The 18,603-nt window shown below is 43.2% G+C and overlaps 2 protein-coding genes across 5 annotated transcripts in view; both read left to right on the top strand.

The window, feature by feature from the left end:
- Window positions 1-8,116, top strand: part of BCR (BCR activator of RhoGEF and GTPase) — a gene marked incomplete at its 5' end in the record, with an annotated part of 104,227 nt that extends 96,111 nt beyond the window's left edge. For both annotated transcript variants that reach the window (XM_084297408.1, XM_084297407.1), the window contains one exon: window positions 534-8,116. In XM_084297408.1, coding sequence (XP_084153534.1) covers window positions 534-623 — 90 coding nt within the window. In that variant the 3' untranslated portion in view covers window positions 624-8,116. The remainder of the gene's footprint in view (window positions 1-533) is intronic.
- Window positions 8,117-11,582: 3,466 nt separating this feature from the next.
- Window positions 11,583-18,603, top strand: part of SPECC1L (sperm antigen with calponin homology and coiled-coil domains 1 like) — a 69,985-nt gene continuing 62,964 nt past the window's right edge. For 2 of the 3 annotated variants that reach the window (XM_084297480.1, XM_084297478.1), the window contains exon 1: window positions 11,583-11,705. The gene's annotated coding sequence lies outside the window, so the exon portion shown is untranslated. Of the gene's footprint in view, window positions 11,706-12,200; window positions 12,325-18,603 lie in introns of those variants that run through there. The other variant, XM_084297479.1, reaches the window with a different exon arrangement.

The raw sequence follows: 18,603 nt of genomic DNA, 5'->3' as shown, positions 1-18,603 counted from the left end.
AGACAGTCGCTGGGAAACTGTAGTCCTCTGGCAAGGCGTGGTTCAGCTGTCTTTTGTGTTTCAGTGAAGTTTTTAGAAACATAAATAACTTTCACCTCAACACAGACATTTTAGACTGTTTATAGAACTGTGTTTTTTCAGGCCGTTCAGTTTGCATCTGTACTAACACAGCTTTACATGCAAAAATGTCACAACACGCACGTCCTGCATTCTTTGTTAGTGTATAGAAAGATTTTTGAGAACTGTCACACAGTGCTGTATTTCTAGCCTAGGATAAAGGGATGGTCTGTTTTTTTTCCACGATGCTCCTCAACACATAAGCCACCTTCACTGATACACAAAAAAAACATTCTTGCTAGATTCAGCTTTGGCCCTTGCTGCCTTCTGAAGGCAGTGCAGAGAATTGGAGCACAGAGCTGTTAGCTCGTCAGCAAGTTTTGTACTTTCTTTATTGAATGATAGCAAATCCAAAATACCCAGGATGAGAATGAGTTAAAAGGGGTTTATTTTTACCTCTTTCTTTCTCTTTCCAGGTTCAAGTCCTTCTGTACTTCCTGCAGCTAGAGACCATCCCTACCCCAGACAGCAAGAGACAAAGCATTCTCTTTTCCACAGAGGTGTAAATGCCTGTGATACCAACAGGACTCAAAAAAAACTGCTCTTGGCATAAATCTGCCTCTCCAGAGAAAAAGAAGACTGGTGTTTCTTCAGACATTTCTGGCCTGTTCCTGTCCTGGGGAATTATGGTCCTCAGCGCTTCTGTTGTTTGTTAACCAGAGACAAGCTGAAGAGAAAGGAGAAAAATCTCTCTACTTTTGATCAGTAGAAAGAATTGAACTGGAGATGGAGCTGTGCAGAATCTCCACTAGAAGGAGCAATAGACACTTGAACAAATGCACCACAGAGTGTGGCTGTTATTCTTGTTGGGAATGTGACAGAAGGTATTCCTCATTTTATGGATTTATCATAAAGAAACTTCGAGATTTCTACTGGACCACTTGATAGGATACCCTTTTTTGGGTGAGGGGGAGTTAAAAGATCTATCACAACTGTGTCTTTAATAACTGCTGTTTTTAAAGTACTGTTCTAGGCCACAAAAATAGCATTGCTTTGCAAGAAGAGGAGAGAAGGGAAGGGTCTGGGATCTAAGATTCTCTCCTCAGAAATTCAAGTCTTGATTTGAACAGGGTTCTAAAGAAATGGAACAGTTTTGCATACAACTAGAACTTTTTTTTTTTTTTTTTTTTGCCTCGCCCACCCCTTCCCCTGCAAATGTTTATACGAACTCTAGGGAAGGAGATGCCCTGCTCTCACCTACGTTGCACTTCAGATGTTTGGATGGGGGGGGGGGTTAAGGGACCCAGACCCAACGATGTTACAGTATAAATAAATACATCAAATTAAAGAGAGGCAGGGAGGATTTGAGTCGGTGCTTTGTGATTGTGTTGTTTGTTTGCATATAAAAGCAGGAGCAATACTATACAGAGAGGATTGCTGAATTCCTTAGACCCTGCCAAACTTAATGAAAATTAATTGAGAAGGCTGTTAATTTCCAACACTCCAAAGAAATGATGTTATCACTGCAAAAATAATTGAAGCATTTCTGGACAAAACAAATTATTAGTGGCTATCAGGTTGGCTGGCTGCTTACTCCAAACTTCTATCATAACAGCTTTTTTGTTTGTTTGTTTTGATACTTGAATTTTTGGAGGCTTTGTACATTGCTTCTCCAAGTCTTTTTTTCTGATAGATATAAATACTTTGATAAAATATGTCAGAATGTACTTTATGGACAACCTAGCCAGTAGCATGCACATGTATTCTTCAGAAACTTCAACCCTGTTTTAAATAAGAGCAGTGAAGAAATTTCTGTGGAACTACATACAGCAGTACAAAAGGTCTAGCTAAATACTAGCTTTGTGTTTTCCTGCCTAACTTGGTCAAAGCCACGGGGGTTACATAGGCGTAAAGGGCAGCAGTATTTGTCTAGGGAACTGAAAGCATAATCTAATTGCTTAATCCAGAGCAAAGTGTTCTGGCTATGAAGCAGTTGTGCCAAACATCTTGGGGGAGGTATGAATTATTCCATTTTCATAATGTACTCCAGCCCCCTTTACTTCCTACCCAGTTATGCAGCATCCAGTTAGCGGCAACCATCCGTCACCCTGGCAAGAAGAAAAGAGCAGCTCAAAGATGAGGGAAGGAATCAGCAAGGGAAGAAGGAGGGAGGGATGGAGTTTGAAAGAAGTAATTGGTATTGTTAGGGTGTCAACATCATTTGAGTGGAAATACCATGACGAAAGCAACCCTCCTTATGCTGAATTTCATGTTTTCTGATGAGTAAACTGCAATCTCTCAATTAGAAAAACAAAACCCCAAACAAACAAAGACAACAAAAACACGACAAAAGAGTTTCAAACAAATGGAAATTAAAAAAAAATAATGGAAGGGAAATGGTTTTGTAGTCAATGTAATTCTGACTGCTGCATAATATTAGAAACTATTGTACTGTGAAGTTGCAAATTCAAAAAGGAACAAAGAGAAATTCCAATTTTGTGAGTATATCAACATTTTGCATGCTTTGTAAGGATCCTTATAGGAATTTAATATTGCTTAGTATCCCTTCTTAGGTCTGGGAGCAAACTTCTTTGTAATGTAATGTACAACTAGAAATTCCTTCTCTATTGTATGTATTTCCACTACATTCCAACTTCTGAACCCAGAAAACAGAAAAAATGTTTATAGTAGGAGGTGCTTTTTGGGGGAGGGAGGGAATGAAGGCAAGCAAACTTGAAGGCTTAAAATTTTTTATTTTTTATTTTTTTGCCTTTTTGAAGGTAAAAATTAGTCACAATCTTGCAAAATTTTGACTTAAGTCATGCAGACCAGGAAACCACGCTCTGTGGTTTGGGTTTTATGTATTTGTGCTCATTTTTCCATAGCAGTTCTGTAACAATCCTTTGACTGCTAGCTGCATACCTACCCATTCCAAGCTGTTGTTTGGTATATTTGATGCAGTAGCACGGTTGTTGACCTCATTAAAAAGAAAAAATTAAAATTAAAAAACACAAATGAAACAAACAAAAAACAACAAATTACACCAGGTGGTTGCGTGATAGCCTTTTCCTTTTGGTGTTTAGAATTTGTGGCTGCTCTTTGCAGTGTTGAAACTGGAAAGCAATACCATAATGACTGTGCCAATTTACTTTTGCCCAACTTTTTTATTTTTATTTATATAGGAATTTAATTTTAATATTATATTACTGATCTATAGTATGTAACCATGAGAAAATAGCTTTTGCATTGGTTACTGTTACAGGTTGTTGCTTTTAGTCTCTCATTACAATGCTCAGTTCTAATGTAACGTTATCTAACATGCAGGCATGTGGATCAGGGAAAAAAAGTTAATTTAACTTAACCCATTAATTATTTCTGTTAAGTATGAATATGTTTTCCCCAAAGCTGGTAATTTTGGGCTGGAAAGGATAGCACATCTTACTGCTAATGCTGGAATCGTGGACTGATTTGAAATATGATAATTGATTTCTTGAATTTTTTTTAATTTCGCAATCAAGCTTTTTCAAATAGACTTATGTTTTCAGAAATCAAGAATCTCCAAAAGGCTTTTATTTTCTTTTCCCAGAGATGTTGTGGGTGTGCTTTTTTTTTTGAACTTTGTTGTGTTTTTAATAAGCCTTATCATATTTATACATAAAGGGACTTGCAAAACTTGGCTTTCGAGAAAGCCTTCTGATTTCTACACCTATGTATTTGCTTGTGAGTTGTGTCAGAAAACCCAGCTCTTCCATTTTCTACATTAAAAGGTACAATATAAACAACATGAGCAAACTAGCAAAACATTACCCTTTAAATGTGCACTGGAAGTTTATATTCACACTGATTCTAGTGTATTGGAGAGACCTAAAAATGTAACTTTCAGTTACGTCAGTGTGAAACATTAAAACTTTCAACAGAAAAATTTCAGGTGATTAGAATAGACTGTGTATCTCCAGTTTAAGGAGAGGAGTAAGCATCCATTTCCTGGCATTTAGAAACTATTTTAAAATTCTCATGGATTTTTTTTTAACACTGAGGTTTTTAAATTAAAAAAAAAAAAAAAGTAAAAAAGCAAACTAAGGGAAAGAGTTTTAATGACGGTCAAGAAGTAACAATTACTAGGTCAGCCTTAGCTTTGTGTTATGTATGCTTTTTATGGGAGAAGAGTGTCCGAAACCAAATCGAAACACATCCATTAAAATGCTGCTGGTGTTCTTTATTCTTGCACAATTTTAACAAGTTGAGGTAGTAGCTAAGCTATTTCAGGCTGTATTTTAATGCTGCTATTTTTTAATGTATCAGCTAAGGGCAAAATACAGCAGTGCATTCACTATATTTGCTGATGCCCACTGCCTGCCTTGATTGTGACTTTCACTTGCTAATCGGAGGCAATCAGCATGCACCATATGAAGCAAAACTGCAACATTTTTTGTTGGCCACTAGGTGGTGGAACTACAGAGTATGTTTATGGGAGATGCAGTATTTTTACAGTTTATTCATTTTACCTGTTTTAAAATGTGTTTTACAGTTGTTTATGTTAGTTTTCTATGAATTTATTTAAACAAATGTACTGTTCTGTAAAGCATACATGGATTTCCAGATTTGCTTGTCACCCCTGTAACACTGGAAGGCATGACAACGTGTTCTTTATCTTAATGTGCCATTCTTTCAAGTATGTATAAAATGTAAATTGACCAACATGGCTTTTAAGGATACTTAAAATATGATGGGAAAAAACAACAAACCAACCCTCTCTGATTCCTCACCGGTTAATCCTTCCTTTTGTTTCAGTGCTTGTCGATCTACTGAGGCGTTATTACGAACATTTTTGGAAGAAATGGAAAATGTTGTAAGAACAGCCTCTACCCATTCCCTTTTGACTTTATTTCAAGAATACAGGGACTTGCAATAACATAAGATTCATACATTCATGCTAGATTTAAGGGATTTGCTTCATTCTGTTCCTCAAAGAAAAATCTGAAAAGGCAAGTAGGATACAATCAGACTAATCAAATTTTCGGTGTAGTTAATAAGTCAGAAATTTGTTCATTCCCTCTTAAATCTGTAGTCCAGATATGTTTTTCTTTGTAAGCTTTGCTAACATTCTGATAGTACTGTAGTCTGAAAAATAAATCTGATACTGTCCGCTCCCTTTAACATAGGGTATGTGCAACTGAGATGCTGGAGCTTTCATGTGAGTATTAACAATTCTCCATTCTGAACTAAAATGAAATGAATGTTCACAATTAAGTACATGCATCATCCTTAAAATCAACAGAGGCTCTAAACCAAGCACAGTTGATAATTATTCTTTAACAAAGTTTTAAGGAAGAAAAATAACACAACTGGAAAAAAAAAGTATAATTAGGAATCACTCGGATTACATGGTCTGGAACTGTATAGAACACAAATTCTCCTTTCAAGTTACAGAAGAAGGCCTGTGCCTCAGATAACTGTGAGCAAAGACTATCTTGCCAGTAAATAAACATTAATATAGGAACGCTAGGAATTTGGCCACTGTAGCCTCCCAGTTCTGATGTGCTGCAATCCTTTTCTGCTACTAAAAATTCACAGTTCAGTGGTAAGAAAGCAAAGCTTATCACCTGCTCTCTGCATTTTTCCCCTGTGGCAATAGATAGGGAGAAGCAATAGAGTCCATGTGTTAGCAAAGGTGAAACACCCCTGCAAAGGAAAATGCTAACAAAACCAGGAAGTTATAATATAGTTTAAGCTAAAAGTCTGCTTCTGGGCTGCAAGGCTAAAATACCACAACATACTGTAGTGATAAAATGGTTGAAACAGAAGGACCAAAGCAAACTGGAGCGTATGTGTTATCTTGATTCTCCTTCACTAGATTTAGACCTTCTAGGTGAAGCAAATACGTAATTGCTACTGCCAAGAATTAGCAAATTGTTAAATGGCTTAATTTGCCACCACTGTTGATTCTCCTTGTGTTTCCATGTTATAGCAGAATTGGAGGAGACCCCTGTAAAAGCATGCAGGTGACCCATGTAAATACTTGCCACGTCATATCTTTCCACTGTCAGGTTTCACTTTTCAGTAGGAAAGACCCCCTCCTTTTCCAACAGCAACCACGTCTTCTATTCTGTAGAACCACCGCAGCAGGAGGTTCACTTTATAGCAGGGCTATTCCTGGAGGAAACTAAAATATTTCCAGTCTTCTGGTACAGAATGTACCGAGTACTGCTGAAGCTCTGGGCTTGTGCAGGCTTGTTTTGCAAATATAAATAAGATTCTATTCTTTTCACCTGTTCAAGCTTATTTGGGAATTAATATGATTACAGAGTGCCCAAGCCTAGCAGAAGTATTTGCTTTACTGCTTGGTTGTAACTGCAGTCATGCTCTAATCATCTTGTCAAAATTATTCATCAGAATGGAGAATTATTTTTGGATTTTCCACAAGCGCTTTTGTTTGCGTAATATTTGCAGTCTCTTTCCCCAGTGGTAAGGTGTTCTGAGATTCCAAGGCATTCTACAGATTAATCATTTCTCTAATCTGCAAAATGATTTATGTTACAAGACCAGTTTATGTCCCTGTGGATGTATGGAAGAAAATATAGCTGCTTCCTGCAGATAACCCTAAAGGAGTGTCACAATGGGTGGAGCCCACCAGTGAGCAGATGGCCTGGGTCCTTAGAGGCTCATATCTCCCCTGGGGCAGTTTAAGCGAGGCCCAGAAGGCAATTACGGGATAAGACTCATCCAGTTCCTCCTTTACAGTGCCTAATTGAATTATCAAAACTCAATCTAAATAGACAAGCTCAAATTTCCTTCATTTTAGTCCCATTTTGGTAGAAATTGGGATTACGCTAACCTTAGGGATCACAGAAGTAGCTGAAAACTGATGTATACCTTAAAACTCTCCCATATGCCAGTAATGCAATGTAAATGCTGCCATAGCAGAAGAACATTGCTTCACAACAGCCTCTTCCAATGCATTCACTCCCTGTTCTCTTCTTTACTGCTTCTCACAGCCTAGGAGAAATCTTACATCAGGCTTCAGAGTAATATACAATAACCTGTAGAATTGCTAAGTAATTTGGAATCCTGGATAAAACTTACCTGTGTAGGACCAGATCTTTCAAAAGGTGGGATATCAGTACTGAAAGTGATTATGAACTATCCAAGGCAACAAAAAGAGGGTAAGGAATCATCCTGTTGGAGATGACTGAGAACACCACAATGAAATGGTGAATTTAAGTACAAGCTCACAGCAGGACACTGTGAAAATGTTGTCCTTTCTGTGTCTGTCTAGCAAAAAACATAAAACTAAGCCTTCTCTTGCCTATGTAGGTTGTGTAGTTTGTTCTTATCTCTAGTATTACAAGTGTTTATAATCCATGAAGAATTCCAATGAAAGGAGATAATAAGACTATTTATTTAAATATAAATACAATTAAATTATATAATTAGTGCTAAATTATCAGGTGTAGAAGAAAAACAACTTGTTATTGTTTGGATAATTTTGGATTTCTTCAGAGTTAATATTGTTGGCATTGTTTTAACTCTACCATGTTACAGAGTCTGTTTTTGACATTTTATACTGCTGTTGTCAGTGCTTCAGTATCATAGTGCTCTGTTTTTGAAAAGAAAACCTAATCCTAATAGCTTAATCCTGAAAGGTGTTGAAACTGTACTGCTAAACATCTCTCAGTTTAGGCCCAAAGAGAGGAAGAAAAGGAAGGGGGAAAAAAGGGGAAAAATAGTAATTCAGGATTTTTTTTTTTTTAATATTCTGAGATAAGTGGTAAGAAAAAGGGACACAAAAACTGTACTTGGGGGAAGAAAAAAGTCTAAGGCATTTGTAGCCTTTCTTTGTACACAATGTTAAATAAAATCTCCTGTATCTATGTTTGTCAGGTTCTTTGGGTCTTATTTAATTAAAAACTGGGCCTACATTAAACTGAATGTGTCAATTGCATTTGATTGAGTTTGCTAGAGGTAAGGAAATTACCACTGGGGTTTCAAAATGAAAGCCATTTCATGTTTTACAAGGTAAAAGCTGTCTTACTTAAATAAAAGCTAGAGGTTAGTACAGGGTTCTTGCCGAATTAAAGTAAAGCAATTATGACATACACAAACAGCTTGTGTGGAAGGGAGGGAAGTAGTTAAGCAAAATGGTACGTTATCAGGTCTGTATCAATCCTTTTGTAGGAAAACTCCTTCAAAATGCAGCTAGTCTCAAACCCCCAACACTTTACATCTGTGTGTAGAGCATGTTAGCTGTACTTACATATTTGCTAAGAAATCAGCTTCAGCCTCCAGTTCTTTAAATATTGCATTAAATTAGCGTTTGGTGGTAACCAATGTGGAAATTGAATCCGTTATTTAAATCAAGTTCTCTCGGTGCTTTATTTAAATAAAATGTTATTTAAATAATTAATGTAATTAAAGTACATTTATGTTTTAATAAAGTCCAAATTTAGTATAAAATATAAACTCCTCTAAAATAAATATCTACTTTAAAGTTCTTAAACTGTTTTGCATCCAATTGGGATCACAAGGTCACGTCTCAAACACAACATCCAAATTAGAGAAAAAAATAGAGTGGTTAAAGCTACACTGACATGAGATACAGGTCAAGAAAAAATGCGTCATGCCCACCCCTAAACTGGGAAAAGAAGGGGAAACTCAGAGAGTATTACTAATACTTCCTGCCCATGGCATATCCGTATAATGTAATTTCAAAACGGTTTTCAGATAGCTTCTGCAAAATGACCCTCCCTCAATTAGAAAGCCTACCTCTGTAGTTCTACCACACTGAATGTTACCAGGATACTTGTGAGTGAGCCTGGAAGGTGTTGTGTCCTATCCCTAGTGCTAGCTCCTTACCAGGGTCTCTGCTTGCACAGCCATGCTCACACTGCATCAAGCTCTTCACTGCTTACCAGGTGGGTGCTTCTCAGCTGCTCCTAGCTCCTTTCTGCCATCTGAAGACCCTGGGTGAGCTGCACAGCTACTGGCGTGAGCTGAATCTCAGGGCACAAGCTTGAGCAAATTCAACTGGTAGCCATTTACAGCAACTGCTTCTCTGTAACAAGAAAGAATTAAAACTTCAGGCTGGAGCAGGGTGGGGAACAACACAGGAGTGCCCAACAGTGCATGTTCCTTGCAAATTGCTGCAGAGCCCACTCCTGAGCAGGTGGCTTTTAATTTACCAGGCAATACTTGCATTGTTTCCTGTGGCTTTGGGCAGGTTGCCCTAAGGTAGCTGCTGCTCAGAAGCCCTGCAGGATATAGCAATTGGTCTGAGACAGGATCGGCTGTACCTGCCCTGCTCCCGAGAGAGACATTTGTCTGCTCTTTGTTAGAAGCCTCCAATTATGGAGATTCTGTAATCCTCTTGGGCAATCTAATCCACTGCATAACTACAATGAGAAAGTTTTCCTAACAGACAGTTGGAATGCTCTTGCACACATTATAGGATATAGTGCTGCACTATTTTTTTATTTTTATTTTTTCTTTTCAGTGTCCTTTTAAGTTCCTGAACTAGGTATTAGGTATATGCATTGTCATTGAGCAGCTTGCTCATTAATTCATTGAGCTGAATGAACCACATTTTGTTTCCTGCTAGAAAACAGAAAGCAGAACTTGGCGGGCTGTGAGAAATACATTGCACAAAACAATTACAGACATTTTTCACATTCCCTAATACAGAAATAATGCTGTCATGGAAATCATTGACTCATTTAGGTAGGAAAGGATCCTTAAGGTCATCAAATCCAACCATCAACCTGACACCACCAAGTCCACAACCAAACCATGAACCTAAGCCCCACGTCCACACACCTGTTAAACAACCCTAGAGATGGTGACTCCACCACTTCACTGGGCAGTCCGGTCCAATGCCACATCCTCTCCACAAATTCTTCCTAGTACACAATCTAAAACTCCCCTGGCACAACTTGAGGCTGTTTCCTAGTGTCCTATTACTTGTAACCAGAGAAAAGAGACTGCCCCCCACTTTACTACCACCTCCTCTGAGGTAGTTGTGGAGCAATGGGGTCTCCCCTCAGCCTCCAGTCTACATGTAAACAACCTCACATCCCTCAGCTGCTCCTCATACGTCTTGTCATCTAGACCCTTTGTTGTTCATCTGAATGCATTCCAGCACCAAAATGTTCTTCTCGTAGTGGGGGGCCCAATGTGAACACAGCCCTTGAGCAGTGGTCTCACCAGTGTCACGTACAAAGGACAATCGCTTCTAGTCCTGCTGGCCCCAATAACCCTTAAGATTCATTCCAAAAACAGAAACACAGAAAACACAAAACAACATCTTGTGGAACATACCATGGATCAGAAAAAAAACAAAGGGAATGGCACCGGTCATCTTGTTTCAAACCCCAAATCAGAAATATTACTGAAGTGTAAAGGAGCTGTTATTTGTCAAACAAGCCAACCGTGCCCGTGCAGCAACCTTCCAGGGTAATTAATCCCTGCCAGCTAAAGAGAGGCAGACTGAGAGAAATGGATTGGGAAGGGCGTCTAAATAAAAGACTGGTTTCATAAATAGATAAATAAGAATGTTTTCCTCACAAAGTAAATCAAACTATGTTGTAACATCTGGAAGCAAACATCCTCTCAATTTTAAAATGAACTCTAATGAAATCTAGATGTCATGTACTTTAATTTACAGTATTAAAAATTAAATTTCACCCATGATAACAAGGGGACTGTAAATTATACTTGTCCTCACCGATCTGCAGCACTATGAATTCGAGGAAGGAATGTACCTCAGGGGAGAGGCTGTGATGCAATCACGTACCAAAGTGTTTCTTTTGACAAAGCAGCTGAATTGCTGGTGGGAGAGAGGCTTTACACCAGGACCTGAGCCCACAGAACTCCTGACGGGGAAACTTTCACGGGATGTGTCCCATCAGCACATTTTCTTAGTTGCTGTGCTCAGAGCGCTTTGCAGCCCATGCCCGTAAACACAGACTGCGTTACGCCTCCCACCAGAGCGCCAACGCTGAGATTTGGGTGTCTGAGCTGCAGCCGCTCGTTGCTCACAGCAGCCAGACGTCCCTCACGGCCATGAGCCACAGCCGTCGGCCTTCGGGAAGGAGCTACAAGCCTGGAATCTGCATTCACACAGCTCTTGTAATCTGAGGAGACACAGCCATTCCCTATAACCGCCTTCACCTACCCCTCTCTCCAACGGAAGGCTTCAATTAACGCAATTAACGTAACGCTGCCCCGCCGGGCTAGCGCGGGGCGAAGCCCCCAGACCCCGCTCCCGCCTCCCCCTCAGGTGCGCGCCAGGGGCCTCAGCGGCCACCCCCTCCTCAGGCGGCGCGAGGCTGGCTGCGCGCATGCGCCACCCCTGACCGCGCGCCCCCTCCCCTCCAGCCGAGGCTTGGCGCCGGAGGGGGGGGGCAGTGGGCAGCGGGGGGGGGGGGGGGGGAGAGTTGGCGCCTGCGCAGTGCGGCGTCCCCGCCCGCGAGGGGAGGGGCGGGGCGGAGGGGTCGGTGCCGTGCCCGCGCGCCCCCTGCGCGCCCCCCCTCCGCCTCCCGCCGGCGGCGCGCGCGGCCCGGCCCCCCCCCCCCCTCCCATCCCCCCCCTCCCCTCTCGCTCCCCTCAGCCCGGGCCCGCGGCGCGCAGCAGCGGGGAGGAGGCGGCGGCTCCCGGTAAGCGCCGGGCCCACACGGCCCCGAGCCCGGCCGGGGGGAGGGGGGCGCTCCTGTGGCGGGCAGCGGCGGGGCTTGGGGGGCGGGCTCGGGCCGCGCAGCGCCTCAGGGAGCCCCTTCCCGCCCGGCCCGGGCTCCTCCTCCCCTTCCTCCTCCTCCTCCTCCTCCTCCTCCTCCCTCAGGGCCCGCCGTGCCGCCCCCGGGCCGTGCCAGCCCCGCCGCCCCCTCCCCGTCGCCCATTTTGTGCCCGGCCCCCGGGCGCCGTGAGGTGACGGCGGGCGGCGGGGGAGGGCTGGGCGCGGGGCGGCCTCAGCGAGCCGCGGGCTGCGCCTCACGGGCCGTGTCCGCGGGGGCATAACGGGGGGATAACGGGGGGATAACGCCGCTCCGGGGGCTGCCCCCAGCATCTCGCCGCCCTGCCGGCTGGGTCGGGGACCGAAAAGCTGCAGGTTTGGGGCAGAAATGCCCGCTGCGTGCGGCTCCTGCGGGAGAGAAGCGTCGGGAAGAGCCGGAGGTTCCGCCGGGGGATGTAGCCTGAGCCAGCCCTGCTCACCCCAAAAGCAAACACAGCCCCGGTGCTTCCTGCTCGCTTAGTGGTATGGACTTTGGCTGCTGCAAGGTAGGCGAGCGGAGCCCCGTGGCTGCTTTCAGCGCGCCGTGGGTCGTAACGGAGTGCGGTGGCTCAGAAGTACGGTTCCTCCTCCTCTGCCAGTTGATCGTAATTAGGTAGTAGGTAGTAAAAAGGGAAAGAGCACTTAATTTTAAACACTCCGAGATTAAACGTGAGAAACTGAGACTGGAGTATGCTTCTGTAACAGTGCCGCTTGGTTTTCAGTTAGTGGAAAAATCAGCTGCTGGGCTGGTGGGTGGTGTGAAGTAGGAGAAAGGAAGGCTTACGTTTTTCAGATGTCTTCACATGTCTGAAAAAGCATGTCTCTTTTTTTTGTTTATTGAGTAGAAGACATGGTTGTGGAGAACAAAATATCCGAATTGTTTAGGCTTACCCATTTTCTGTCAAACAGGGTGCCATCTGGTTAAACCCTGCAGGCTGTGTTTCTCAATCCTGTCATCCACTCGAGTCGTGCAGCAATGTGTGGATGTGAATTTTGGTTTGGGCGTTGATAAAATGTCTGCGTTCTTACTTGAGAGGTAGGAAGGCTGTTTTGTTAGAACCTGGTGGTGGTGGAGCATCACAGTGGGCAAACCTCTGCAAGGATCTGCGGTTCTCATGGACTGTACTTCGTGCTGCACTTAGCAGCGTACAGTGCGGTGCCGTTCCCCTTTCCCTTCCCTGTTCAAAGGCAGGATGATCCCTGTGGCCTTCCAGGCACGCTGCCAAAGGCAGCTTCTGCATCAGGCCTGAGGAGAGGCTTGCACGGACGTTCTCCTTAATGGCCGGTATGCCCATGGCAGCCCATCAAAGACGACTTGGCTGTTAGGCTGAGGTCTGGCATGTGAGCTTTACGCTGGTAAATTGTCAGCTTGGTTACTGGCACGGCTGTGCCAGGGCTGCCAGCATCTTCCTAAGTGATGCTTGGGTGTCATGCACAGGTGGCACACAACAGGACTTCTTCACGTGGGCGTGGGACACGGTCACCCTTTCCTGGACAGGGCAGAGGGAAGGGTTTTGGCTACACGTCACAGGTCAAGCAGTGCAAGTTTTTCTTTGGAGTGGAAAATGATCTCTGGCCTCTTTTAATTGCGAGTGTAGGCATAGCCAGTGAGTTTGAGAAGTTTTGGTTGAAGTTCATGTTGGAATTGTTATTTTTATGCTGCAAAAATGTCATTGTACATCACCTTATCTATTACTCAGTACAATTAATGTTTTAGATATGAATAAATAAATACTGACAAATAACATGATGAAGGGAAATGAACATGGGCCCTTTTTGCTCTAGTGGTACCATGAGAGAGAAAAAAATGCGTTCTGGAAATTTCTTCCCCTAATGTGCTTCAGAAGTTCTTTTTTTTTTCCTTGATCTTGCAGCCATGGAGCCTGTCTTGCCAACTAGGATCCAGTTTTAGGAACGTATAATGCTATTAATATGACGGAATCCCTATTGCTCAGTAGGAAAAACAGCGTAAGAAATGTTATGCTTGTACTTCCCGACTTTAAAAATCACCCCATTTGATCTTATTTTTAGTCTTTATACTGAAAAAGGGAAAATAAGCGGGTGTAAGAGGTTGAGTTATATGCTTAATCGTAGCCTGAAGTGACTAGTCACAAGGAACATATTACTTGTTTCTTTTGAGCTTATTCCAACTGAAACGATCAGAGAAAGGCACCATTTAGAGCACTTACCAGTTTAATGCAGCCAGCAAGTAATCCTAGGATACTATCTCTTAGCAGATAAATAATTCATTGTTAGGGTTTTCACACACATGCATGATTTTCTTGGGGAAAGAAGACTCCTTTAATGTAAGGACACTGGAACTTTTGATCTTTGTTGTTGTAAATAAATGTCTCAGGATAACTTAATTTGGCAAAGAACAGACACAAAAGGCAGAACCAGCAGCTTCCAAAATGACAAAAAGGAAGAGTAGTCCACAAACAAATGGTGAAATTGGTTAAGAAGAGACTTTCGAAAGGGACTTTAAAAAGTCTACAAAATTTCAATGCCTTAAAATAATAAAAACAAAAATCTGAACTTAAAGCTACTTTTTTTTTTTTTTTAACTTATTAAAGGGTAGTAAACTCTCTTAATCAAAATTTAAAGAGAGAAAATACTCTTTAAATTTTTACATTAAGACTGGATTTGACACTTAGGAAAGATGAGGCTTACTTTATTCTGAGCTAATTTTATTTTTGCTAATGATCAAACTAACTGGTATATATAGAGCCATTTTTATTGAGGAAAATATACTGAACATCTACCTTCCAGCATTCAGATAGTGCTAAAAGTGAATGTATTTGATGACATCAGCCTGCAAGTATTGGTATTTTTCTGATGCTGAAAATACTTTCTGGACTTTGGCCGTTTACCCAGTGTAGGATACGTGTTGTGCACGTACACACGCAATGAATAACGATTTCCGATGGGGATGCATTTTGGGGGGACGTACAGCTTGACCAAGAGGTTGATGTTCTTATAGCACTCCCTGCAAGTTTGTGTGTGCTCAATACAACTCGCTATACGATCTTAATTAAAAGCACACATGGTGGTTTTGGCAGAGGGAGCCTTCTTGAAAGTTCGGCTGCAGAATTTCTTTGCTGTGTGAGAGCTGGTGCTGGAGAGAGTCCTGCAGCGAGCTCCTCTGCGTTGCTGAAACACTGGCAGTGTTCGTATGGACAAGCCTTTAGCTGACACAGGCACACTTCCGAGCGATGTATTGGAGCCTGGCTTCTTCCAGTTAGCCATAGGATTTCATTTATTTATTTTCACTGAGTTGCCAAGTTGTACTGAGCTCAAAGTTTATTTTAATTAGCAAGCTAAACGATAATGAGATTTGATGATGGCTATGGATTTAAAATAGTACCTGTGGTGCAGTTAAGTTTTCTTTTCTTTGCAGACATTGGTTTTCCTTTTTTTTTGGTTTGATTTTTCCCTAAAATGTACCCAGCGTTGTGAATAGTTAACGGTCAATATTTCATTTAAGTCCCTTTAGAAATAAATGTGATTGCTACCACAAAGGAATCCTATCGCTGAGGAACTCTGCTCACTTGAACTTCTCGTTTTACTTGTTTTTTTTGTTTTTTTTTGTTTTTTTTTTTTCCAAAAAGAGATCTTTGTCATAGTAATGACAGAGTCACGCAGGGCTCATTTTATCTGCAGTCGCTGGGGTGAAATGGACAGTTACGTGTGGATGCATTAAATAGGTGCAGTTGCTGGAAGTTGTCATGAAATTTCTTGACTGATGGTTTGTAAATGTGATAAAAATAACGATAGAGATGCCAGTGTAGACTTTTTTATTAGAAAGACCGCATTGTGCAAGAGAGAGGCCTTCAGTTACCAATGAAGGCAGCAGCAGTGTCCTTATTCCAAATTGCTTAAATAGGGATTGTCGCCTTTTAGGTGGAAGGGTCTCCACTTAAGATATCCCTAGCTGATCTTGCGGTATTTAAATGCTTCAAATTATTTTGGTTAACTGGAGGGAATGGGAGAACTCTTTTGAGGCCTTCAGCCAGACGTCAGAGGTTTGCCACAGAAAGTGGAGGTGTAGGAGCTTCTCTGAACTACCGTGGAAGTATTTCACCAAGCAGAGTGCTGAAGTGCCAGGCGCTTGCCATTCGGTGGTGTTTGGCTCGCCAGCAGTCACATCAGTAAGGGATGCCCTACTCAAGGTGGCCTTTCAGTGTTTTTGCTGGCTGCAGCTGCGGTCCCTGTGCAGAGTGCCTCGCTGCTCTGCCGAGCAAACTGTCCGGGGAAGCAAGACTCCGTGAGCTGCTCAGTGTTCACCCACTTCCAGAAGGCTTGGAACAAAAACGTGGGAGAGAAACAATATCTGATCCTCTGGGTGTGGGGGAAAAGAGTGGCTGCAGACTGGGGACTCCAACCTGTCCCAAGCACTTTTCTCCTCTGTGACTCAAATGCATGTCCCCAGGCTTCCACTCAGAGGTAGGTAAATGTCCCAGTGGTACCAGGCTGTTCAGGAAGGATTTGCATGCAGTTCTGTCTCATCCCTGTGTGGCAAGCCTGAAGGTTTCAAAATGAAATGATGAGTGTGCTGCCGTCGGGTCTCAGAGACGAGGAGGACGTGGGTCGGAGCACAGAATTCACACCTACATGCAGCTGGTTGTCGCACCCTCTGGTGGTCTCTGTTTTTTGGTGCTTCTCTTTTCTCATCTAGCTTCTCGTGTGGCTCCACAGAACAGTGAGATGTGGGATGTGGTGGTTGGGCACCAACAAGAGGCTCGCTTCCACCAGGACTGCTGCTCTGCCCAGCAGCCTGAGTTAAATTTCAGCCTGAGACTGCATTAAAACCGGTCTGGGGCTACTGTCCTCGAAGGGACGAGTCTTCCTTGTTCCCAGTTCCACGGTCCCGCTGCTTCCTTTGCATAATGTCTAGCAATTATAAGGTGAGTCAGATCAGTCCTGATCTGATGAAAAACGAGCTCATCCAAAATGAGTTATGATCTCTAGAAACCAGGGAGAGGACTGAGGAAGGGGTGGGACTGTCTCTTTTGGTGGCAGGGTGCAATTAAATTATTTTCACGACTGGCTTAAGCAATCCCCAGAAGACACTTCCCTCCCTCAGCCTCTGCTGGGCTGGCTCCTGGGTGGGCTGTTCCCATCGGGGCTGTTCCCATTGGAGCCATTCTCTCGATCCAGCTAAAACCAGGATGGTCCTGGGCTGGGAACCCAGCTGTGAGCCCCTGGGGGCTGTGAAGGCCTTCAGGTGATGCATCTCTGCATGCTTGTCCTGCTCTATTCTTCTTGGGGCAGTGCCTTCAGGAATGTTGCCAGACCAGGGCAGTGGTGAAGGGGACGTGGCGAGCACCCGGTCACCTCCCAGTTACAGAAACACAGGCAGCAGAAAACCACCGTGATGGGGCTGCGTTGGGCAGCAGCTGGTAGGAACAGATTTATAGCCGTAACCGAGCTGGAAACTGGTTTTGCACAAACTCAACACTTGGTAGAGTATTTTGGATGAACGTGGGATCTGGTCAAATTCATTCACTTCTCTTACAGGTTTTTCCTGTAAGATACTTGTGCTGGGAGCCACCGATGTAGCTCCTCAGACAGCTCATTGCACACCCCTTAGTGTATTCTGTCCCCCTTTTTCTAGCAGGAGCCACAGCACTGCCTTTTGTCCTTCTCCCGACAGCCTTTGTGCTGCTGAAGGCTTTGCTGCAGCTGTTAATGCCAGAGCTCAGCCGGTTTGAGCAGAGAGAAGGGAAGAGGCCACCACTGGTCACCTCCTGTAGCCTGCATGGCTGGGTACAGCTGTGCCAGAGACAAACTGCACCGCAATGAATGCTGCCCACTGAGCTAGTCACTTCGAAGCAAAACGAAGCTGTTGTGTTAGTCGTGCACCTTTTCTTGTGCCGTTCTGCCAAATGCTGGGCTCTGAAGATAGCTTCTGGCTGGTTTTGAAACTACTTCCTTGGCAGAGCAGGAAAACTTCCACGTGTGCAGGGGAACGTGATTGTTGGTTAAAGAACGTGATTTATACCGAAGGTTACGTGGCCAGAAGTGCCCCTTTGTAACCAGAGGCTCATTGATTTCTGTAATAACAGTCAACTCCAGAGCATGCCGGGAACGATAGCAGATAACTGACCAAGTATCACTTTTCAGACCAGCTGGTTTTGTAGTTAAAGGTGGCCAGTCCTTTGGCCAGGAAGTTTGTGTTTATTTCACCATAAAACGTACAGTGCCCAAATAAGAGTTCTACTTTCACAGATACTAACCTGGGAGTTGTACAGAGAAGGTTGGTGTTTCTGCGAGGCCTGTTTATACCTTTAGCAGCTGACACAGGTGTAAGTGCTCTCCAGGGGGTAGGTGCCTATTGCATCATCAGTTCACGCACAGCTTAAAATTGGGTTGCGAGTGTGAATTTCACAAAAAGGTTTGAAAAATGACAACGTAGCCAAAACTATTGTACTGATATTCTACCTGTTATATTCCCTCTTTCTGTCCTTTATCATGTTCTGCCCACTGAAGCCTACGGCTTGCGCTGTAAGGGGGGCACAGGCCACCACCTTCACATGCAGGAATATTTTTTACCACTGGGAAGAACCAGTTGTATTTAGCTGATGAACAGTTTTTTCCCCTCAGCAGTGGCTTGAAATAACGTCTGTTTAAAGTAGGAGCTTGAAAACAAGACTTCATTATTTAATTTTGTTATGAAAAGGCTGTTTTAGAGCACGCTTCAGAAACTGGGAGTCCTTCTGTAGCTGCTCCTGTCACTTGTCTGGAATGTGAAGCGTTGCAACAGTTACACATTGCTCACAGCAGTT

The sequence above is a fragment of the Netta rufina genome, assembly GCF_964035555.1.
Source record: "Netta rufina genome assembly, chromosome: 17".
NCBI lineage: Eukaryota > Metazoa > Chordata > Aves > Anseriformes > Anatidae > Netta > Netta rufina.
Note: the sequence above shows the minus strand (reverse complement) of the source record. Positions and strands in the feature narration are given on the sequence as shown.